A 22992-nucleotide genomic window follows, 5' to 3' on the forward strand; every position below is an offset into this window, starting at 1 on the left:
AATGTGTAGATTATTATTTATTATACTGAGCTCCCAGTTTCTATGTCCCATTTCCAATTAGAGTCTCCACCTTGATAAATCCGAGGTTTGTTAAGCCTTTAACCCCTGCTGCGCCATTTGCTGAGATGCGCGTTGCCCAGCGCCATCTGCGAATCCAGTCTTGTAGTTCAGTATGTTCTTTCTCAAAGGAGTATTTTAAAAGTTCGGGCATTGATTGACTGTCAGTCTGATTGGGTGGCGTGACAATTTGTAGTAAATGCACCATGAAGGAACCAGCGATAGCAAAATTAGGTCGACTCCCTAGTAGATTTGTTAGATCGAGAGTTCTGCGGTGTAAATCAACATACTCACAACTATGCCAAAATGCATTCCACTGAGCTCCAGTGAGCCTTTCCACGAACTCAACAAATTCCTTAACACATAGCAATGCTCCTGTGACAACTGCTTTTGCACCCTCGTAGGTCGCCTCTGGCTCTTCTTTGTTGACCTTGATTATTGCCGGCCATCGATCTAATGGCCGTAGCAAAGCGCGTAGAAGCGCCACGTGCGTGACTATGTATGACAGATAAAGTGATCCATTCCCATCGAGGTCTTCGCCAGAAATGACTGCATTAGAGACCGGTCTCAGATTGCTGGGTAAATTGTCCCGCCAGTCCTTAAGCCTCACGCGCATGGGCCGTGCCAGGTCCAAGGAGTATTGGAGGTCATTGGATGTCTTCCCGATCGCCTTCACCGAATAAAAGGACCTTTGAATGTCCGAAAGTATCGTCGACAAATTTGACAAATGATAGATATGACTCTGTGTATCCGGAGAATCTGATAGGGTATCTTGTATATCATCTGCCTTGAGCATAGAAACATCGTAATCATCATCACCTAAGTGGCTGGGCATTCCTCTTGCGAGGGCGACCCACTTCTCCATGGCATAGAGACCCCACCAGAGTCGACGCCGAAGCCTCTTCTCCCACGCTGGAATAGACGTCCATGATCCTGTATCTCGATGAAGCCCAATGGTTTGTGCAACAGCCAGGGAGGTGGCCATGAGCGTCCATGCAAACGCGGTATCGGAGAGATACATATTCGTAGGAAGTCGCTGTTGAAGAAGCAGACATGCTTGAAGTGTCGCGAGAGAAGGAGCGTGAAGCTCCTGCGATATACAAAGCCAGCAAAGCCGGTATAACTCCTCGCTAGAAGGCGGATTTAAAAGCATTGTGTAGAGACTATCGTCATACATGACGAATGGAAGCGCGGTTGCGCAGATTGCTGTCAATAATGCCAGGGGCATTTTGTTCAACTCAGCTGATGATGATGGTATTTGATGACTGGATAGGATCGGAAAGTAAGGATCGATATAACGTGAATATAATTTGATAAGATGCCACGCTGCAGTGGGATCCATCATGGCCCATAGACGAGGCCATCCATTTTCCGTAAGTTGTGGATCAAGCTTTGGCTCCGCTTTTTCCAGAAGAGAGTGATCGGTAATACCAAAAACGGTAGGTGGAGAGAAGTCAACAGTTGCCATCTCTTTCTGACCCGGGTTGTCCATGATTCGATATTTCAAGCCATTCACCTTTGGTAATGAGACATTTTGATCGTTGTATTTCTGGTGGCTCAAGATATGAATATCAGTCACTCCCGTTGGGCCGATATAGAAGCTAAATGCGTCTGGAATAAATTCAAGGGAATTGATTTGAGAAGGCGAGTCACTGGTTGCTACTAGTTTTTGACTTGGTGGAAATCTTCCAGGGCTGGATGAGAGGCTGCTTCGCGAGTGAAGGCTCGCTGTATCATCTTGGCTGAGAGACGAATGACTTGTTCTGGGGCTTGTTGACTCGAGCTCTTGATTAGCACCCAGAAGGCTCCCCTGCGGTGATACTGCCTCAAGATCTTCACTTTGCCCAATGTTCGGTCGGGTCTCGGTCAAAAGATCCTGCCACCCATCAGGCTGCTCGCAAGTTCCAAAAGTTTCAGTTTGTTCGCACAATCTAGCCCTCTTCCGTGGCCCTGGGCCCTCTTCGAACGTGCATTCTTGATATTTGTTGGTGCATCGAAGGCATGGTGGTCCATTGGGCATGTCACAAGCGACTTTGCGTCTGCGACAAGCGTCACAAGGCCGACATTTTCTAGACTTGTACAAACGTCCATTCAGAATCGGAGCAGAAGCAGAAGTTGAAGTTGAAAATTCCATTATCACATCAAAAGCTAAGAAAATAAAGAAGGGAAACAAAAGAAGTAGTAAAATGGGGTCTTATCTCCAGCACAGACGTCGGCTTATCAGAGTCTAACAAAGTCAAGCGGGGGGAAATTCCCACTTTCACCCTTCTCATTCTCGGCCTGTCAATTCAAAATTGGCTTTGTTACTGCTCATTTCGTTCACAGTGTCGCCTCCAGATCCAATAATGCTTTCAAATACTCACTCGATAGAACTGCATCCGCCACTTTGTCGTCCATCGGCAACAGTGGCAGCCGGGGTCTATCGCCGTACCCAAAGTGTCGATGCAACAGCTTCTTCATCCCCGCAATCTGCAGTCATCTCAGCATTTGCATCAGAAAGTTATAATTTTTATTCAGAATTCACTTACTCCAATCTTCAGTGCCACACCATCCGCAAGAGCAATCAAGTTCTGTAGCTCAGTGGCTTGTTTGCTAGACCCGCTGTCTTGGCACAAATTCCACAGTTTCACGCATGATTTCTACCCGCTTGTCAGCCAATTCCCTATTACATTCAAGTCATTGAAAGCTCTTACCGGTGCTATGTTTGGCAGACCACTGATCGCACCCGCTGATCCAACAGAAATGGATGGCAGCAAGAAGTCAATAAACCCATCGATGGCCCGAAAGGGGGTCGCCGACGATCGGGGGAAAGCCGCTTGGAATTCTGGTCTCGAAACCTGAGCCATGATTCGAGTCAATTTGCCGACATTGGCGCATCTGCAGGGCTACGTTAGCCAATTTGATTGAAAGTTGAAGGATAGAAACGAACGTTAGTTTCACGCCACAAATATTAGCGGAGGACTGGATTATCTGGACAATCAAATCGCTATCCATGTCAATTCCACCTGATACGGCGGGGAAATTGTATATGATACTGCAAGATGTTAGGGACTTGTCGTTCTAAGAGCTGGGGTGATACATACACTGGCAACGGCGATGCTTCTGCGATATCCACAAAAAACTTCTTTATCGAAGAGGTATCTGCCAAAAGAGCTCCGGCATAGTACCCTGGTGGGATAACCATCACATAATCTGCGCCGGCTTCTGCAGCATCTTTGCAAAGTTCAATAGACTCGCGAGTACTAGCTCCTCCCGCACCTGCGACGATTGGAACATCATGAAGATTGACCTCATCTAAAGCGACACGAGCAGACCGAATGATGGTTTTTTTCTCTTCTCGGTTCTGCAATCGTATACTCCATTAGCGTTGTAGACTTGTTGTCTTGGAATCAAAGTTTCTCACCAGATGTATAGCCTCACCCATAGACCCGGAAACTACTGGGATTGTTCCCGCACTCGCAATGACTTCCAAGCTGGTTAATATTTGGCGCAGCTCTATGAGTTTCCATGTTCTTACATTTGACATGGCTTTGCAAAGCCTCGATATCTTGATGTCACATTAGCTATACTGCAACTCCACTAAAGCATATATATCTCACCAATATCCTCATTCTCGTGGAAGAAACACGGCAAAGGCGTATAAATCCCGGTAGGCAGTGGCCGCATGTTTGGTGGCTGATGTTCAAGGGTGTGTGGCAAATTATCGATTGACAAGTCTTCGGCCAAGCAGAATATTGATTCTGTTCTTTGTCTTCAAACCCTTTTTGACATTGAAATTAAGATCATATCTAATCGCGAGATTGAAATAAAGCCGATAATGACAGGGCGAAGATAAGAACGAGATTTTGGGCGCGGCAGACCTGCTTTCCCCGCGCAGCTTATCGAATTGATAGTGACATACTCCATACATACGGAGTACATGTAGTGACATTCCCCCCTGTACACTGTTATCTATGTGGGTACCTAGTTTCCATTAGCGTTGATTCATTCCCCGTGGCTAGACTCAACTCGTGATTTCGCTTTATTTTATTACCGTTCTATGGCTATTTGATTGGAGGGTTCTTTAGCTCGTCAACTGCTTTCTGGTTGATGCGCTGTGCCATGATGGCTACTAACTTCATTTACAGTCTGGGCGCGGGGATTACCTATCCGGTAGTGGCGGTGGAGACGTACAATTTACGCTTACGAGCTAACGTCCAGGCTCTGGGATTCACAGTTCAGTTTGTGCTTCCGTATATGGATGGTACTACTAAGGGCTACTGGGGGCCCGGGAGGGCAAGTTAGGGCTTTTTTTTGTCGGGCTTTTATTCCTTCCCTAGTGATAGTTTTCTTCGATATCCCGGAGATAAAGGGGCTGCTGGTTAAGGAGCTTAATGCACGGTTCGAGCTACGGTATCGACGGAGGCATTCCAGCACACAGGAAACAGTCAGGCATGAAGGTATATTTACTTCTAGGCTCTTTGGATTAAAACTAACACTTGAGGGGCAACTAACCTATGTATATGTACCCGCTAAGTGCACATAGGCTTTAGTTATTCTCCAGAAAGGGGCCCTGGAGATCCCAGAACTTCCTTAAGGTCAAAATCTGGGCAGTATTATAGCACAAATCGGAACAACGGGCTATCCTCGCCCATTTCTCCTAGCTCCTCGGTAGTGTATTTCCTCTCAATCTCGGCAACGTCCAATCCACCCCGTCGCTTATTTTCCTTGCGCATTAAAAACCAATGTATAGTAGCAGGGATCATAGCTCCAAGCACAGTTGCACCAACTGAGAAGCCAAATCCAAGAGGATAAGTAGGCGCCTACTTGATGTCAGTTAATTCCTTCATTCCAGACTTCCTAGACCAACTCACTTCGCTTGAAATATAGATATTAGATCCAATACTACCACCACCGACGCTACCGAGGAGCATCAGAAGACCAATAGCAGCGGCTCGCTTGGATGGGTTCGTAATGTTGGAAGCTGTCCAAGCGCCAACCTGAATTAATCGTCAGTCAACGTTCCAAACCTTGATTTCACAGATAGAGCTTACAATAGGAGCTTGTGCCGAGTATCCAGCTGCAGCTAAGAAAATAGCAAAGTAGCTCACGCCTGGGATGGAAGGGTGGTGAACTGTTATCCACAAAATAATGATACCACTAAATCGGTCCAGTTAGTGCGGCCCTTCATCTTGGTAGAGAGTAACTTACATCAGACCCAGGGTATACGCGCCCATGATGCACAGATACCGTCGCTGTGTTTGATCACTAATATAACCAACGGCAACACAAACGCACGTGGCAAAAATGTAAGGGGGCGTGGTCATGACTTGCGCTTTCACCGCAGTGTATCCCAAGTTTGCAACCATTGTGGGCAGAGTATAAGACAGGGAGTACGTAGGTACGGAGCCACCCCACCAGAACAACATCATCCTGAAGGCGAATTAGTTAGGAGCGGTCAAGGAGACTTGAAAAGGACGTACATAAAATAGGTTTTCCGATCCTTTGCCGCTGCAACCACATCACTCCAGCGGAAGGTATAAGTTGAAGACACAGGGCCATTGGCATATTTGACACGAAGGGAAGCATATTCAAGTTCCTCGTCAGTAAGCCATTTGGTACCTTTGCCAGCCTGATATTGATGAGGAAACGCACTGTTAACGACCGATTAGTCTGTTGCCCGACAGAATTAATGAGTTGTTGGGGGTGTTACGGTAAGCAAAACAGGCAAGCAAGTCCAGCAAAAATGGTGATGCATCCTTCAATAAGGAAGAGCCACCTCCAGGCTCTCCAGCCGAGATTTCCATCAAGTGATCCGACTCCGTAGGCAATGACACCACCAAAGGCACCTGCGGTTGTGTTTGCACCGTAGAAAATAGCCATTCGCGTGCCGATCTCTTTCGGTGTATACCACATGGAGAGAATGAAGTAAGCACCTGGGTACAGTCCAGCCTCAGTTATTCCCAGCATCAGACGGATAACGACAAAGCCAGCATAAGAGCTCGCTTGCGAGGTGAGAGTTGTGATAAGCCCCCATGCACACACGATGAATGGGAACCATATTTTAGGACCGACTCTTCGAAGCATGATATTGGAGACTGGCTCAGAAAGCCCGTAGGTGAAGAAGAAGTACATCAGAGCCAGATTATACTGGGTACCACTCATGCCAAGGTCCTCAAGGAGGCCGAATAACTATGCATGAAACTGTTTAGATTTTTGAATGAGATCTCAAGTATGAATGTGCTTACCTTTGCATTTCCTGCATTTGATTTATCCAGCGAACACATCAAGTATAGAAAGCTAAGTGTCGGAAGCAGGCGTAGATCCACTGAGTTCAAAGTTAGGATACGAAACGTTCATTGTTGCAAAAGTCATACATTTGCGAAGAAGCTTCTTCCTTGAGGCGCCGCTGAACACATTTTCCAAGTGAAGAAAGCGCTCATACTCTGATACCGAGCTTTCATCGGTCACAGTAGTGACTGCATCGCCTTTCTTCTCCGTGTCGGTCATGGACAATGGCGGCGAAGAATCAGTCGACTCCATAGTGAGATATCAGGAACTAATTTTTACTTCGACTTTGAGATTATCTATCGCGAGGAAGATGGAACTTAAAGAGATCTTGACATTCATCCTTGTCTATCTTTCCATATCTAGAGCTTGATATCTCCCAGTAGGTAGAAAGCAGATGGTTGGATTTGACACTGTGCACAATCGGGGTTTGTCCTATCTAACATGGATCATCAATGCTCAATGCAGGTATAGCAAACAGGAATAAGCCTATCTAAATGTGACACTATTGGTCTCCATTTCTTGGCCGCGATGAAAGGATAGCGCTGATAAGGATTGTCTGGGGTTTATCGGAGCTTTGCCGAGCTGGCCGAGCGGCCAACTCGATCAGCATGGTACTTTGTACAATGCGAGATGCCGACATTGGAATTTTTGGGTTCCAATACTCTCCCGAGGTGTTATATATGCCTTGCACATTGGACCATCAAAATAAGTCCAACGGTGGTTATTTGGGTCAACAACAAAATGTCGACCACTACAGTCATTACTCCCGGCACCATCACACGGGAGAAGAACGAAAATGGCGCCCCTCTATATCCCGACTACATGCGTAAGCCTGAATCCAATAACGAATTTCTGATTAAATCTCGGGGTAAACACTAAACTTTATTTCAACAGCATTCTACGACCCTCTTGAGAAGGTAGAAGATATCGGTGCCTTCGAGCATTTCGATCCCGGTCACCGCGCTGATCCCAAGTTGCCCAATCTTCTGAAGAATGCGACCAAAGTCTGGGAACTATCTCCTCATGTGGGAACTGAGATTCACGGAGTTCAGCTCTCCCAACTTGACAGCGCTGGTTTGGATGAACTTGCTCTTCTTGCTGCGCAGAGAGGTGCCTTGGTATTCCGCGATCAAGACTTTGTGAATATTGGCTTCGACGCACAAAAGAAACTTGTCAGCCATTTTGGTCCTTTGCATATTCATGGCTGGGCCCCTCACCCTGCTGCTGGATCTGAAGAGCACATGATTATCTACGATCATAAAGAGTAAGCATAACAATCGACGCATCGTCATGGTCAATTAGTGACACATTTCCTAGTGATCTCCGAGTCCGCCAATCTTGGGCTGGCCGTAGCCCAGTTCAATGGCACACAGATCAGAGTCCCGAACAACAGCCCCCTGGAACCACTTTTATCGCTATGCTCGAGTCCCCAACTACCGCTGGGGGAGACACTCTGGTGAGTTCTAGCGTAAGGGCATACAGCAGTCTCTCGCCTCGCTTTCGCAAGCGTCTTGAAGGCTTGACAGCTATTCACACGAACAATGACGGCGTCAGTCAAGAGCTCAAACACGGTCAACAAGCCGTTATGCGGCGCGGAGTGCTTCAGGCTGAACACCCCGTTGTACTTGTTCACCCTGTTACAAAGCAGAAAGCCCTTTGTAAGTTTATCTCGGACACGTTCATGTATTTGTATCTTTTTTTAACATTATCTTTTCAGATGTCAACCCAGTTTACACGAAGAAGATCGTCGGCTTCGATCAGGAAGAGTCGGACTGCATCCTCAAGTTCCTTTTCGATCACATTGCCAAACGACAGGATTTCTCTTGTCGCATCCGCTATGAAGCTGGGACCGTCCTTGTATGGGACCAGCGGGTCACCAATCACTCGCAGACTCTTGACTACCCCATTGGAGATCGTAGACATGGGTTTAGGTTAACTCCCCTGGCGAACAAACCAATCCCGGCCAAGATTGAGGAGGATGATGAGGAATTTTCAACAGATGACGCTCGACATCTCGTAGGCAACGCTTCATAATAGGCTGCTTGTGACAATTAAAGCTCACATGGCCAGTGCCACCTTCAGGTTATTAGCGTGGCAATTAGCTGACAATCCGAGAGGATTTCTTTAACTTGCTGTCTTCTATATATCCTAAAGTAGGTAGCTTAGTAGAGGGAAGTAGTCACGCCAGGACCTAATGGGATCACCCTTGGAGCATATATATAACGGTACTGATTCTATATATTCCACTACCTTTTATAGAAGTGTGGTTGATATATATAATGGAACTATTGCGCCGATGAGCATAAACGACACGCACTCGTTCTCCGTTTCTCTTTCAGTCTCTTCCTTCATCTCCCCGAATCGCACAATCGCACTACAAGCTCCCCATCTAGAAGCTAGCTACTTCATCAAAAATGCAAAACGAAGACGAAGAGGAAAGAAATGACAGATCCCTCTGCAAACTCGTCATGTGCTTAGAAGGTGATGGGGAATCTGGATCTTAGGGTCTCGCCGTATCTGTAAAAGAGGAACGGAAGAGGTACGAACGCTAAGCCTATGAAGGCCAGGAGGCTGTTTCCCCAACCAAGGCCCAGAGACTTGTACATGGGCGGTCCTGCAAGTGGTAATAAAGCACCAAATAGACTGCGCAAAACGGTGTTTGTAGCTAGGGCAGATGCGGCCGCCTCGGAGCCAAATGCATCAACAAGATATAACTAGGCGGGTATAAAGATCAGAAAGGCACCGAGGGCAATGAACATAGTGCCTAGGATTGGAACAATCCAATGAGTGACTTTGTCGGCACTCCATCCGTACCAGAAGAAGCCGATGGGAATAATAGGCGCTGACCAGATTATAAGAATTAGACGTAGCTCTGGCCGCTCGAGAGTTCCCTCGCGCGGCTGCTTGAGTAGCTTGTCGCTGAGAACGGCGAACAGCCCAATACTGATAATCATACCAACACCGAGACCTAGATATGTAAGACCAGAGATGTCAGTGGCAAATTTGTATGTTGTTTCAAATACGGCAGGGAAGGTAGTAAAAAGAAGGTAGGTAAGACCGAACATGAAGGCGCAGTTTAGAGAGAGCGGGAGGATGATAGGCAATAGTAGCATCTTGAGGGGTCGCACTGTGGCGCGTGTTAAGATCTGGGCTGGCGTACGGCGTTTGTTGTTAGTTCGAGCCTGCAGTTGACTGTTGCTGGTGGATTTGCGTATAGCAGCCGCCTTGCGCTCGAGGAGAACTGGTTCGAAAGTCTCCTGCATTAGGATAAGGGTAAGCAAAGAGACCACCCCCGCCTAAATATTGTTCATATTAGACAATGATAACATGGGAGCGATGTAGGGCTTTCCATTTACCAGGATTAAAATCAACCAAAATGTCCACCGCCATCCGAGGTATTGAGTAACGAAGCCGCCTATTACTGGGCCAATGACCAGACCAAGAAGCGGGCCAAGACCGAATAAAGCCATCGCTTTACTACGCTCGTTGGCTTGATAAAGATCCGCAATGGTTTTCCCCCAACCACCATCGGAACAGAGGCAGCACACCCACATATGAAGCGAAATACCATAAACATGGACCGGATCAGGGATATCTCAAGAAAATCCCAGGCCATATGGAGTCGCCAATCTGCTAACTCAAGGGAAGCTCGAAAAGCCGTTTTAGCCCTTAATTATGTTCTAGATGGCTCTCGTGCAAGGGCTAAACCCCACACTTCTGAGAACTCATCGCCCTCTGCTGTTTCGATCACAGCCGGCTCTTACTCTCCAGATGAGTATTCTTCCAAGTTTTTGGCCAAGTTAATGAATTGCCAGCAGGGCATAGGCTACTCTGACTTCACAATAAACTACGTCCTTCCCAATATGGTTCTGGGATCTACAATGGAAGGAATGACATGGCCTATATTCACGGCAAACCTGAATGATGATATCGAGCAGTGGCTTGGGGGGGGGGGGGGGGGNGGGGGGGGCTGATCCTCAACAGATGGATGTGACATTGTGACTATTGTTTATGATAGACTGAATGTACTGATATTTCCTTGTATGCTGCATACTAGATATGAGGACACCGAGCATGCCTATCTGTTCAAGTGCGCTGGGTCTACTCGTCGTGAGATTCAGACCTATCCAATGACTCTTCCAGCAAACCCCTAAAATAATCCGCCGGGGTGCGCTAATATTGCAAAAAAGTGATAAAACATCTATAATCAAACGGGTGACGCTTCAACTCGGGTAGAGAACCTCCAATTGATAGGAAGTTAAACTGGAACAAAGGCAAAGTAAGACACAAGACAGGTTTTACTGAGACAAAGAACCAGGCAAGAATCTAGCCTCCCTATGCCGTAAGCAGATATATTCTTTTGTTATGGTCTAGTGGTTGAAATGTATTAGTTTCATTGTGGAACTTCCCGAGGTTTGAGGCCTGGCGTCTCATACATATGTATATTTATAAAATGGCGATAGTACAAGTAAATTAAAGACAGGAGAATGTAAGCAAACAAATATATATTGATACTGATTGCTTGGACCTTTTTCCTGCTGAAGGGATCCCTTAGGTTTCTCGTTGTATAACCAAGGTAGTCTACTTATATATAGAAGCAGAATAGTCAGAAGTTTGGACGGCCTATATACTTCACGATATACACCGATAGCACGTACTTTGAATATTAAGCTGTTCAAATATGTGTTTTTAAGATGTCTTTCCAAAGTCTCTGAAATATATTTTTGGTCCCTATCCAGGATGCTCCGTCGCAGCCTGTGCACAATTCCCACAACTTTTAACATATAATCAACAAGACTAGAAATGCATATTCAATCAATTATTATGCTATATATGGAGAAAATTTGTAGAGAGCTGATTTTCTGTTGGTAATAAAAGTTGATAGGATCAAAGTCCTCAGTGGTCGCTATTTACTGTGATGCGGGTGAAAGGTGGCCGTTCTGACCTCAAAAGCAGTTATTTTTCGTCTCAATTCCACAATTCCTCAGATTCTAGGTGTAAAATGTTGATTGGACAATATTTATAGGCAAGTCCTCACATTTTGAGTCTTTGACACTTCTTTGACACCTTAAGACATCATCTAACCCACCCTATGCAGATTCTTTAATCTACTCTCCAGGGGCTGGGATGTGCCATAGTGGTTGCAACTTGTCACATATGCCCTTAAAATTTATGAGACTGTCTTCCGCAGTTTGAATCCAAAGCTTGCAAGCCTTACTTGAGATTGTGCTAATGGCGTTGTATGCTGCCTTTGATCCTCTCTTTGTCTTTCTCATTCTACACTCAGCACCCTTTGATCTCTTCATGTTTCATAGGTGCTTCACAAGAAGACGTTTTCAATAATGGCATGATGGGGTCAGGGTTGCTGTTTAGACTAAGCTATAAAGGCTGCGACTTTCACCTGTAGACAACACTTTCTACACAATATTCCAACTCCTTCACCAGAGAACACCAATACCCATGGAGCCGAGACCAACCATCAAGTTCAAGCTGAACGGAGTGCTACATTCGGGGGCTGATGTTGACAACTTCGAACTCCAAGCTTGCTATCGCGCTCTCGACAACCTGCGGAGCTTGCTGTTTCAAGCACCGATGCTGGAGCTTCTCAAAGACCAAATCGAGGAAGGAAACCGCTATTTTGAATCTCTGATTCAGGCCTCTCGAGGAGAGTTCAGAGAATGCAGAACGTACATGAAAGCGACCGGGGTTTCGGCGACAGAGCTGAGAACAATCTGCAGCCGCTGGCAGGTCTCTCAACCCATCGATGAGGTAGCACGAACGTTTATATTTCCAACGCACCCGGAGAACTATGTGGTTATGCATTCAGCAGGAGCTCTCGCTAGAAGTGGGCCGGATTGCGGGGTGGAGGTCATCGGGGAGCACATGGCCAAGGTTCGATTTGTTTATCTCATGGAGGAAGAGATCCCGAAGTGGATGGCGGGGCAGCGAGAGGAGGAGTATGAAATGGTGGAGTATTTGGTCGCGAAACTTGACAGTGGGAATAAGTTCTACTATATTATGAACGAGTTCATGGATACCGAAGGTGGTTGCAAGATCAAGCTGCGGGCCTTTTTCCCATCTGCTTCGCCCTGGTCATTAGTCAGTCAGCATGCTGAACATCTTGCGGTTGAGTTTCGAAACGCTCTCCAAATGGTTTATGGTGCCATCGAGGAACTCGAAGACACTTATTGATCATTTGTGCGACCGCGATAGACATCATCATCGTCGGCCCTCAGTATCAGATACCACGGGGTATCCAAGACCCGTCAGTTTTGTTTGTCAAATAGATTTCTGCAATGCAAGCATTATTGGATGAATTTTCATGGCCGTCCAAAGGTTATTATGGAGTGGTAGGTGGAGCTCATCGTATTTGTAAGATGAACCAGATGTTCAGTAATTCAAGAAGGTTCAGTGACTCGAGTAGTTCTCAAAAGGCCACAGCAGGAAACCCCAATTCGAAGACTTTCCATCATTGTAAGACCGTATGATAAGAAAAAGCCACCAGTAGTACAGGCCAAGCTGAAAGATCGGCTTGCATGGCCACAATTCGGTCCGCGGGGAAGAGACCGAGGATTGGACGAGTAGATCAGGGGGACTCCACGGGGTCTAAGAATTGACATTCAATTTCCAACACCTTTGACTGCAGTCTAAAGCGAATGCTGGGCTTGGGACGTCCTCGATTGAAAGCGCGGGCATCGTTGTTGGATCTGATAACCGCAAAGCATACGTTGACACAGCCATCACCGCCCGCCGAGCTGCCACCGCTTCCAGACTCGCCCTCCTCAACTACCTTCACCCACTCTGTGTCCCCCCATTCCACACAGGCTTCTTCCATTATGACTTCAGACGATTCTGAGAACCATGGCTCCGTCTTTTCGGTCTCCGGCCCTGTCGTCGTGGCCGAGAACATGATCGGTTGTGCCATGTACGAGTTGGTAGGCAGCCCCAGCTCTGAGACCGTGGAGAACCCCAGATACTGACCGCATAGTGTCGTGTCGGTCATGACCTGCTTGTCGGTGAAGTTATTCGTATCAACCAAGATAAGGCCACGATTCAGGTCTACGAGGAAACAGGTAGAGCTCCGCAACCCCCCAAACCCGCATGATTTCATCATACCCCCCAAAGAGCTATGCTGACCATTGTGACCTTTGCATAACAGACGGGTTGACTGTCGGCGACCCGGTGACGAGGACAGGAAAGCCCCTTTCAGTCGAGCTTGGCCCCGGTCTGATGGAGACGATCTACGACGGTATTCAGCGACCCCTCAAAGCCATCGCGGACCAATCGAAGGGTATCTACATTCCCCGTGGTATTTCGGTCAATGCCTTGGACCGCGAGCGCAAGTGGGAATACAAGCCTGCTGGCTTCAAGGTCGGCGACCACATCACTGGAGGTGACGTCTGGGGTACCGTGTTCGAGAACAGTCTGGTGAACGACCACAAGATCCTGCTGCCTCCTCGTGCACGGGGTACCATTACTCGGATTGCTCCTGCTGGCAATCACACTGTCGATGAGAAGCTGCTCGAGGTGGAATTCGATGGTAAGAAGTCTGAGTTCGGTATGATGCAGACTTGGCCCGTTCGTGTTCCCCGCCCGGTTAGCGACAGGCTGTCCGCCGACGCGCCCTTCATCGTCGGCCAGAGAGTGTTGGATGCTCTCTTCCCCAGTGTCCAGGGTGGCACTGTCTGCATTCCTGGTGCTTTCGGATGTGGAAAGACTGTCATTTCCCAGAGTGTGTCCAAGTTCTCGAACAGTGATATCATCGTCTACGTTGGTTGCGGTGAGCGTGGTAATGAGATGGCTGAGGTGTTGATGGATTTCCCTGAAGTACATACCTTCCCCAAACTTAATGCGCTGAAGTTTTACTGACTCCCCATTCTTTTGCAGCTTACTATTGACGTTGATGGCCGCAAGGAGCCTATCATGAAGCGTACCTGCCTGATCGCCAACACCTCCAACATGCCCGTCGCCGCCCGTGAGGCCTCTATTTACACCGGTATCACTATCGCCGAATACTTCCGTGACCAGGGCAAGGACGTGGCTATGATGGCAGATTCCAGTTCCCGCTGGGCCGAGGCTCTGCGTGAGATCTCGGGTCGTCTGGGTGAAATGCCTGCTGACCAGGGTTTCCCCGCGTACCTGGGAGCCAAGCTGGCCTCTTTCTACGAGCGTGCTGGAAAGAGCAGTGCTCTTGGCAGCCCCGAGCGTGTGGGCAGTGTCAGCATCGTCGGTGCTGTCAGCCCGCCCGGTGGTGATTTCTCCGATCCCGTCACTAGCAGTACCCTGGGTATTGTCCAGGTCTTCTGGGGTCTTGACAAGAAGCTTGCGCAGCGCAAGCACTTCCCTTCAGTCAACACTTCCATCTCCTACAGCAAGTACAACACGGTTTTGGATAAGTACTACGAGAAAGACCACCCTGAATTCCCTCGTCTCCGCGACCAGATTCGTGAGCTTTTGGCCAAGTCCGAGGAATTGGATCAGGTCGTCCAGCTGGTTGGTAAGGCTGCGCTGGGTGATTCGGATAAGATCACGCTGGACGTGGCCGGCTTGCTCAAGGAAGACTTCCTCCAGCAGAACGGATACAGTGACTACGATCAGTTCTGCCCGCTCTGGAAGACCGAGTACATGATGAAGGCCTTCATGGGCTACCACAACGAGGCCCAAAAGGCTATTGCTCAGGGTCAGAACTGGAACAAGGTCCGTGAGGCTACTGCTGATCTCCAGAATGCTCTGCGCGGCATGAAGTTCGAGATTCCGGAGGATGAGGCGGAGATCTCGGCCAAGTACGAGAAGATCCTCCAGTCTATGACTGAGCGATTCGCTTCGGTCTCGGACGAGTGAAAGTAACATCTTGACTTAGCATGTATTTTCCTTTAGATGTTTGTTCGAGCACATTCCCCTGTAGTTATTGTGTCCAACTCAACTTGCTTTGTTTCCATTTTGGTGGCCTAGGTGTTGTATAACTTCTAGATGTACATGTGGCCCGTACGCGTCAGGCAGCACAAGACTTGCGGACATGACCGGAAATTAGAACTATTAGGTTATTTGACAGGTAGAACTATTGTATTTCTGTAGAAGATTCAATATACAAGACAATATACTTGCCAATCATCAGTACTTACTTTGACTGCAGCCTAGGAACAGAGACCGAGAGAGACCGCTCTGGACGCCACTACATCACCGCCTTCGAGTCCACCAAACAATCCCTCCACTTGCATCGTGCACCTCTCCGATTCTACTCGATTCAACTTCTCTGTTGCCTTGTTTTTCTTGCTTTTTCAATTTCTTGCCTAGAAACAGTTTTCATATCCCAAATCGCCAGCCATGGCAAGCCCAACGTCCGGCTACTCGTGCGCAAACCCCCTGTCCCTTTTCCGATGCGGTCTGGCTAATCTCCGCGCAGCATAAACGTCAATGACCCCAGCTTGATTTCGCTGGTTAACAAGCTTCAAGATGTCTTTTCCACAGTCGGTGTAAGTATATCTGCTCAGAGGTCACAGCTCAATTGTGAGTCCAGGGGCACAACATGAGCTAACACCGTCGCTCGCTTTAGGTACAAAATCCCATCGATCTGCCTCAAATCGCCGTTGTCGGATCGCAGTCGAGTGGAAAGAGTTCAGTGTTAGAGAATATCGTCGGCCGGGATTTGTATGTTGGTTGTTTTTGCGAGCTTGCGCGGCCTCCCGTCCACACCTCCAGTGGCGGGGCATGCGACACCATGTCAACAATAATTGCTAACTAAGTTTTTGCCTTGCAGCTTGCCTCGTGGCTCTGGAATCGTGACTCGGAGACCTCTTATCCTACAACTGATTAACAAATCCCCCGCCACGAATGGTGAGACCAAGTTGGAGACAACGGACAGCGAGTCCAACGTTAACGAGTATGGTGAATTCCTGCACCTCCCCGGGGAGAAGTTCTTCGACTTCAACAAGATTCGGGATGAGATCGTGCGCGAAACGGAAACCAAGGTTGGAAAGAATGCCGGAATCTCGCCCTCCCCCATCAATCTTCGCATTTACTCGCCCAACGTCTTGACCTTGACCCTCGTCGATCTGCCTGGTTTGACCAAGGTGCCCGTCGGAGACCAACCGAAGGATATTGAGAAGCAGATCCGTGATATGGTCCTCAAGTATATTAGCAAGCCCAACGCAATCATCCTAGCTGTCACTTCGGCCAACCAAGATCTTGCCAACTCCGATGGTTTGAAACTGGCGCGTGAGGTGGATCCGGAAGGTCAGCGCACTATCGGTGTGTTGAGTAAGGTCGATCTTATGGATGATGGAACCGATGTGGTGGATATTCTCGCTGGACGAATTATCCCCCTGCGCCTGGGTTACGTGCCAGTCGTCAACCGTGGCCAGCGTGACATTGAGAATAAGAAACTCATTGCCCAAGCCCTAGAGAACGAGAAGAACTTCTTCGAGAACCACAAGGCATACCGGAATAAGGCTTCTTACTGCGGTACGCCATATCTGGCACGGAAGCTCAACTTGGTACGAATTGACCCCTACTTTTGTCAGCGGCATTTGAACTAACATACTTAATCTTTTAGATTCTTATGATGCACATCAAGCAAACCCTCCCCGATATCAAGGCCCGCATTTCCAGCTCCCTCCAGAAATACACCGCAGAGCTTAGCCAACTAGGTGACTCTATGCTCGGCAACAGCGCCAACATTATCCTGAACATTATCACCGAATTCAGCAACGAGTACCGTACAGTCTTGGAGGGAAATAACCAGGAGTTGTCCAGTATCGAGCTGTCCGGTGGTGCCCGTATTTCCTTTGTGTTCCACGAACTCTACTCGAACGGTGTCAAGGCTGTCGATCCCTTCGACCTCGTGAAGGACATTGACATCCGGACCATACTTTACAACTCGTCCGGTTCCTCACCCGCACTATTCGTTGGTACCACCGCCTTCGAGTTGATCGTCAAGCAACAGATCAGACGACTGGAAGAACCCAGCTTGAAATGTATCTCACTCGTTTACGACGAGTTGGTGCGCATCCTGAGCCAGCTGTTGACCAAGCAGCTGTTCCGTCGCTACCCCATGCTGAAGGAGAAGTTCCACGCCGTGGTCATTTCCTTCTTCAAGAAGTGCCTTGAGCCCACCAACAAGCTGGTCAAGGACTTGATCAACATGGAATCCACCTACGTGAACACCGGCCACCCCGATTTCCTGAACGGACACCGTGCCATGACTCTCGTCAACGAGCGTCAGGCAGCCGCCAAGCCTACGCAGGTCGACCCCAAGACCGGCAAGCCTCTCCTCCCAGCCCGGGCTCAGAGCCCCTCGCTCGACACCACCGGTGAGGCGAACAACAACAGTGGGTTCTTCGGCAGCTTCTGGGCGTCCAAGAACAAGAAGAAGATGGCTCTCATGGAGGCTCCTCCCCCAACTCTCAAGGCTTCCGCTAGCTTGTCTGAGCGCGAAGCCACCGAGGTTGAGGTTATCAGTAAGTGGACTAGTTCATACAAGCTCCTTGTGGGACTTCACTAACACTCACGCAGAACTCCTGATTACCTCCTACTTCAACATTGTCAAGCGCACAATGATCGACATGGTTCCCAAGGCGGTCATGTACACCCTTGTCCAGTATGTCCCATTCATGCAAAGCCCCACTCCAACACTCGAGTATACTAACAAATGATTCCCCTAGATTCACCAAGGATGAGATGCAACGCGAGCTCCTGGAGAACATGTACCGCACCAACGAGCTCGATGAACTCCTCAAGGAGAGTGATTACACCACTCGCCGACGAAAGGAATGCCAACAGATGGTCGAGAGCCTGGGTCGCGCCAGCGAGATCGTCAGCCAAGTCCAGTGATGACATAGTGGACTTGGCCACCAGACGACTCATCCACAGAGGAAAACATCATCCCATTGACCGCTGCGTTGGCGGAGTTGGGCTCCTCGCATCTCTTGTGATTTTTGCAACACGCTCCGAATATCTTGACTATACTCCGTACTTGCTTTGCTGTTCCTACCATTCTTTGGTTAGCGACTTGTTCCGTTGGTCCTTATTTAGATGTTGATCTGGGTGGTTCGGATTCGGGGTTCAGATTTCGGATTTGCGTCTTTGGTGATCGTCGTCTTTGGTTTCGATAAGAGGGGGGAGTTCTTTGCTTCGTCCTGCTACGTATTTTCTTTTGTTTTCGTTTTTCCCAATTTGAGAGCTCTATACCGTTTTCCTTTCTCATTGCTTGGTATGTTGTCTGTGTTCGCAGACTTCCTGCCTTGGACGCCCGGATGATTGTATCAATTAATGATTCTGTCTCTGCTTTATGACTTAGCTTAGAATTCACATTTGACTTTTCAATTTAATTTCCGTTCATTTGCGCCGTAGATCAAATGGTGGCTGCAATAAATGTATGGACGGTTTTAGAGATGGCAACTTTACTATTTGAGATGTTGGGTATAATTAACCGAATAGTGCCATCCTAGTGAGCAAACTGCTAGACAACACACTACTTTTTTGATATATTATGCGAGATGATGAGGTGATTATGAAGATGATTTTCTTCTTTTTGTACTTCCACAGGTTTGATGTAGCAGAAGTAGCCTTAAATACATAAAGTTGGAATGAACTTCCAGTAAATACAAAACAAATTGAACCAACCTCCCAAGCAAATGCCGACAGTCACATGGATATTGATGATCTCCATGGAAGCAGATTTCGAGCTGAGATTTGAAGACTCAGCAGAGTCGGTGCAAGGTGCAAGTGTTCGACAATGTAGATAAAATTCCCGAGTCCTCCCAAAGATATCAAAACAAAGTTCATTCGTACATTCCCTTTTTCATCCTCCCATATTTTCTATATTCATCCTTCCAATCCAGATGTGGTGCTGTGAGATGTGATATTTGCGAAGTCAAGTTGATAGTGGATGAGTTTGTCTTTCGAGGTGACGTGCTTCCATTCAATGATTCCATGACCGTCTACCAAAGGTCTCTTCAGGGGTGTGGATGATCCTTGGACTTGTTGCCTTGTTGCCTTGCAGTTTCTATTTCTTTTTCCTTTTTGTTCTTCTGTTTTTATTTTGGCGTTTGTAGGTTGTGGCAATCATGTTTCATCCTGTTTGTTGAACAAGGTTGCAAGTCCCCAGTGGTGAAGAGTGCGGTGGTCAGAGTGAGTGTTTTGTTTTTGTTTTTGTTTTATTGTTTTGACTTCCAAGGTTGTGTCTCAAGTCTGGAATTGTCAGCTTTATTGTCTTCAATAGGGGAACTGTTTTGAAGTCTTACCATACTCATGAGTCTTGTTATATGAATTTGTTTTAAAACAACCGTTTCATCTGCATTAAGCAAGATTGCAGATGACAGACACATTGCATTTGATGCATTGGTGTGGCCTCGAAGGTGCGAAAGTTGGTGGTTGGTCATGAGTAGCTTTGGTAGAAGAGCTCGATAATTGGTGCCCCGTGTGTCAGTATGCCGACCCAGTCCAATGAGAAGTGCTCAGCAGTCAAGAGTAAAGGTCGATGTTGATTGTTGCCATGTTCACAAGAGTGACAAGTCTTGAGGTTGTGTCTCGGGGGTGGGATCGTTGGTACCGTTTCATGAAGAATTGATGTGGTCTTCAATGTTGGGATTCGATGTGACCCAAAGCTGGAGGTACAGGGTTATCCGTGATTCCGAGTGCATCAAGTACTGAGAAATGACTGAGGGGTGTGCGCTGAGATTTCCTTTCCATACTGCAATCCTGCGAGACCACTCTTGTCAGTCCTCACCACCTGATGCTAACTCACATGGACAGCATTGATATACTAGAGTCAACTCGCAATGGGCAGCATTGATTTACCGGAATCAACTCGCAGTGGACAGCACTGATATACGAAAGTCACTTGCAGTGGACAGCCCTGATATACCAGAGTCAACGCGCAGTCCCAGGTAAACTAGGAACAGTGCACCCCCTGAGCATACAACTCAACACGCCGCCTGTTGGTGCTGAGAAGTATGGTGTCAGAGGATGTATTCCTAGCTCACTCGTGGTAACTGTCAAGGACGATGGTTCTTCGGTACTGTCACGGTCCCAAGTACCAGAAACAGGGATCCCATGAGCATACGACCCAACACACCGCCTGTTGGTGCTGAGAAGTATGGTGTCAAAAGGATGGTATTTCCAGCGCACTTGATGGCCGTCGAGGATAATGGTTCTTCATGCTGCCACAGTCCCAGGTACTAGAAACAGGGATCTCCTGATCATACAACTCAACACGCCGCCTGTTAGTACTGAGAAGTATGGTGTCAGAAGATGTATTCCTAGCTGTCTCGTGGTGACTGTCGAGGATAATAGTTGTTCATGCTTCCGCAGTCCCAAGTACCAGAAACAGTGACCGCCTGATCATACAACCCAACACTCTACCTATTGGTGCTGAGAAGTATGGTGTCAGAGGATGTATTTCTGGCTCGCTTGGCGACTGTCGAGTAAGGTGGTGAGGGGCCGGCAGGAGGTGGTCTGCAACATTGCAGCAGGTTGGTGGGTTTCCGCATTGGACTGGGTGGTGGGATGCAATAACCGTGTGAAAGGTGGGGTTTTCAAAAGGTGGAGCGAATTGAGCAGGAAGTTGTTCGAATGCTCGAGGATCTCATGGGTTGATGGTGGTGACTGGACACTGGAACGGTTAGCACTGGCAAAAGAGTATCACAAATTGAGAAACGAACAGTGGTGTCATTGCATCCCTCTTGAGTCAGGGGTGAATCATGAGCTCTGCTGGCTAGGCCATGGTGGAATTGGAAGATGTCAAAAGACTCCAGTGGAGTCATCAGGGAACTGTGATTTTGAAAGTCAGCCTCGAAGCTCCAGAGATGATGTCTGTGATCTCACCAAATCCCATTTTCTTGCCAATATCAACAGAAACCAACTTTCCATCCCTTCTCCTTCCTTCCCGTTCTTCTATCCAATCTAAATCCGTCTGTTCCCCCCTTTTTTCGTTCCTTTTCCTTCATTTGTACTCTTCGTCTTTGTTTTTGTCGTTGTTTCTTGATTTGATTTGATTTGATTTGATTTGATTGATTATTTGATTGATTTTTTTGGGTTTGTTTTTGGTTTCCTTTTTGTTGGCTGTTGTCTGAGGATTGATGTGTTGTTGTTGATGTGGTTGATCTTGGTTTTCTTTTTCTTTTTCTTTTTCTTTTGAACTGAGTGTTAAGCATTTTCTTAAAGGGGTTCCGCTTAGAAGGCAAAGCGGGTATGTTGCGCAGAGGTAAGTCGTCGTTGATGGCGAGACTAATGGATAGCCTTGAACTGGAGCTGGAGATGCTGCGGTGCCTACCAGGGGGAATTTGCCGGCTGAAATATGCAGCCAGCCAGATTCGGCTGTTGTATACATCACAACAGGGGCAAATTTTTTGGAAGATGGTATAGATGACTGCAATGGGAAGATTTCTTTTAGTAACAAGTGATGAGGTGGGGTGGGAAAGACATACAGCTATCATGTCACATCCATCGGAAAAATGGCATCGTAATATCGATGTGGCTGTTCATCAGTGCAAAGTTGTGTGGATTAAATGTAGAATTTGGTGTTCATGCACGGAAAATCGAGGTGGTGGCAGGCACATGCAAGAGGATGCGAGGCAGGCAGATTGAAAACGATGAGAAATGAGATTCCTGTGACAGAAGACACCGAGGTGAACCTGCGTCAGCCATTGGACCGGGTTGGTAAGATTTTCCACTCGTCATAGCAGAGCAGAAGGAACAGAGAGGTGGGGAGGGTTCTGGTGCTGGAGTTCTTACCTGCATAGCAGCAAATGCAACTGCAATCCGGGTTGCTATTCTTCCATCTAGCTAGAAGCAGCAACATGTAAATGAAAGACCATTGAGGTAAAAAGGCCGTTTCAAGCAGTAAGGTGTTGTTTCTATTCCACATCTACCGCAGTTAGTACCAAGCAATGATAGAAGTACAAAGGTTTGTCGGCATAAGTGAGACCAAAGGTGGTCAGGGTGGAGGAAAGGGGATGGGAAAGGAGATAAAAAGAGGAAGTGAATACTCACAGGACGTGGAACAAGCAGTTTCATCCAATCCTTGTGTATTGGACAAGCTGTGAGTAGAAAGGCTCTCCAAAGGATGGAACACATGAGTGACCTTTTCACATGTCTGATACAGTCAGCTCGGCACCATGAACAGCTGGGGTTATCATAGAGATGATGTGGCAATGAATGATGACGATGATGAAGGTTGATGGAACAAGTTTGATGAAAGACCAAGGGGGTGACAGCATGTTGGAGAGGTGGCAGATGTTCAAGGTGGACTGGAGCGATAGAGAGGAAAGAAGATACTCACAATGGGCAACAGAGATGCAAGATGAAAAGCCAGAGTGGTGAAGCCCATATGGTGTGGCGTCTGTGAGACGAGTACATGTTAGTGACTGAAGGGTGGTGACAGGTAGTAGGCAGACTTACCAGAGTGGACATGATGGGCCACATGGGTGTGGGTATCGACGTGACAGACGTGACATGTCGTGATGACGTAGTATTCAGAGGTGGTGAGAGGCTCCATGTCCAATAAAACTTGATACAAGATATGATGGAAGGTGATGATGGAACATACTTGGGAGTGATGAAACCCCAGATGGATGGTGGGGGATTGATGAAATGAGAGATAAGAAAGGTAGAGGTAAAGGTGGTGAGTTGAAGAAGGAAGAAAAATCAAGAGAAAGAAATGGGGGG

General features: G+C 47.6%; 8 protein-coding genes across 8 annotated transcripts; 4 read left to right on the plus strand and 4 right to left on the minus strand.

Moving 5' to 3' along the window:
- Positions 1-40: 40 nt before the first annotated feature.
- On the minus strand, positions 41-3723 carry PEX2_055480 (Aldolase-type TIM barrel; the record flags this gene model as incomplete). The annotated part of the gene is made up of 10 exons (XM_016742822.1): positions 41-300; positions 352-2096; positions 2489-2526; positions 2586-2696; positions 2751-2934; positions 2987-3091; positions 3141-3400; positions 3461-3522; positions 3575-3604; positions 3657-3723. 10 exons carry the CDS (start codon positions 3721-3723, stop codon positions 41-43), a joined length of 2862 nt encoding a protein of 953 aa, XP_016600820.1.
- A 929-nt stretch (positions 3724-4652) lies between these two features.
- Positions 4653-6579, minus strand: PEX2_055490 (Major facilitator superfamily domain, general substrate transporter; the record flags this gene model as incomplete). The annotated part of the gene is made up of 8 exons (XM_016742823.1): positions 4653-4859; positions 4911-5036; positions 5091-5196; positions 5248-5469; positions 5520-5690; positions 5750-6228; positions 6285-6364; positions 6414-6579. The coding sequence occupies 8 exons, from the start codon at positions 6577-6579 to the stop codon at positions 4653-4655; spliced, it is 1557 nt and encodes a 518-aa protein (XP_016600821.1).
- Positions 6580-7068: 489 nt separating this feature from the next.
- Positions 7069-8361, plus strand: PEX2_055500 (TauD/TfdA dioxygenase family protein; the record flags this gene model as incomplete). The annotated part of the gene is made up of 4 exons (XM_016742824.1): positions 7069-7153; positions 7222-7591; positions 7645-7985; positions 8045-8361. The coding sequence occupies 4 exons, from the start codon at positions 7069-7071 to the stop codon at positions 8359-8361; spliced, it is 1113 nt and encodes a 370-aa protein (XP_016600822.1).
- Positions 8362-9041: 680 nt separating this feature from the next.
- On the minus strand, positions 9042-9590 carry PEX2_055510 (Major facilitator superfamily domain, general substrate transporter; the record flags this gene model as incomplete). Its single annotated transcript, XM_016742825.1, has 1 exon — positions 9042-9590. The coding sequence occupies one exon, from the start codon at positions 9588-9590 to the stop codon at positions 9042-9044; it is 549 nt and encodes a 182-aa protein (XP_016600823.1).
- Positions 9591-11787: 2197 nt separating this feature from the next.
- Positions 11788-12519, plus strand: PEX2_055520 (uncharacterized protein; the record flags this gene model as incomplete). The annotated part of the gene is made up of 1 exon (XM_016742826.1): positions 11788-12519. The coding sequence occupies one exon, from the start codon at positions 11788-11790 to the stop codon at positions 12517-12519; it is 732 nt and encodes a 243-aa protein (XP_016600824.1).
- Positions 12520-12983: 464 nt separating this feature from the next.
- PEX2_055530 (H(+)-transporting V1 sector ATPase subunit A) lies at positions 12984-15168 on the plus strand (the record flags this gene model as incomplete). Its single annotated transcript, XM_016742827.1, has 4 exons — positions 12984-13262; positions 13316-13400; positions 13487-14154; positions 14215-15168. The coding sequence occupies 4 exons, from the start codon at positions 12984-12986 to the stop codon at positions 15166-15168; spliced, it is 1986 nt and encodes a 661-aa protein (XP_016600825.1).
- Positions 15169-15651: 483 nt separating this feature from the next.
- On the plus strand, positions 15652-18156 carry PEX2_055540 (dynamin-like GTPase vpsA; the record flags this gene model as incomplete). Its single annotated transcript, XM_016742828.1, has 7 exons — positions 15652-15677; positions 15731-15800; positions 15881-15975; positions 16085-16820; positions 16880-17783; positions 17839-17923; positions 17988-18156. The coding sequence occupies 7 exons, from the start codon at positions 15652-15654 to the stop codon at positions 18154-18156; spliced, it is 2085 nt and encodes a 694-aa protein (XP_016600826.1).
- Positions 18157-22602: 4446 nt separating this feature from the next.
- Positions 22603-22822, minus strand: PEX2_055550 (uncharacterized protein; the record flags this gene model as incomplete). The annotated part of the gene is made up of 2 exons (XM_016742829.1): positions 22603-22691; positions 22726-22822. The coding sequence occupies 2 exons, from the start codon at positions 22820-22822 to the stop codon at positions 22603-22605; spliced, it is 186 nt and encodes a 61-aa protein (XP_016600827.1).
- Positions 22823-22992: the final 170 nt, after the last annotated feature.

This window comes from Penicillium expansum, assembly GCF_000769745.1.
Source record: "Penicillium expansum strain MD-8 chromosome Unknown contig177, whole genome shotgun sequence".
Classification (NCBI taxonomy): domain Eukaryota; kingdom Fungi; phylum Ascomycota; class Eurotiomycetes; order Eurotiales; family Aspergillaceae; genus Penicillium; species Penicillium expansum.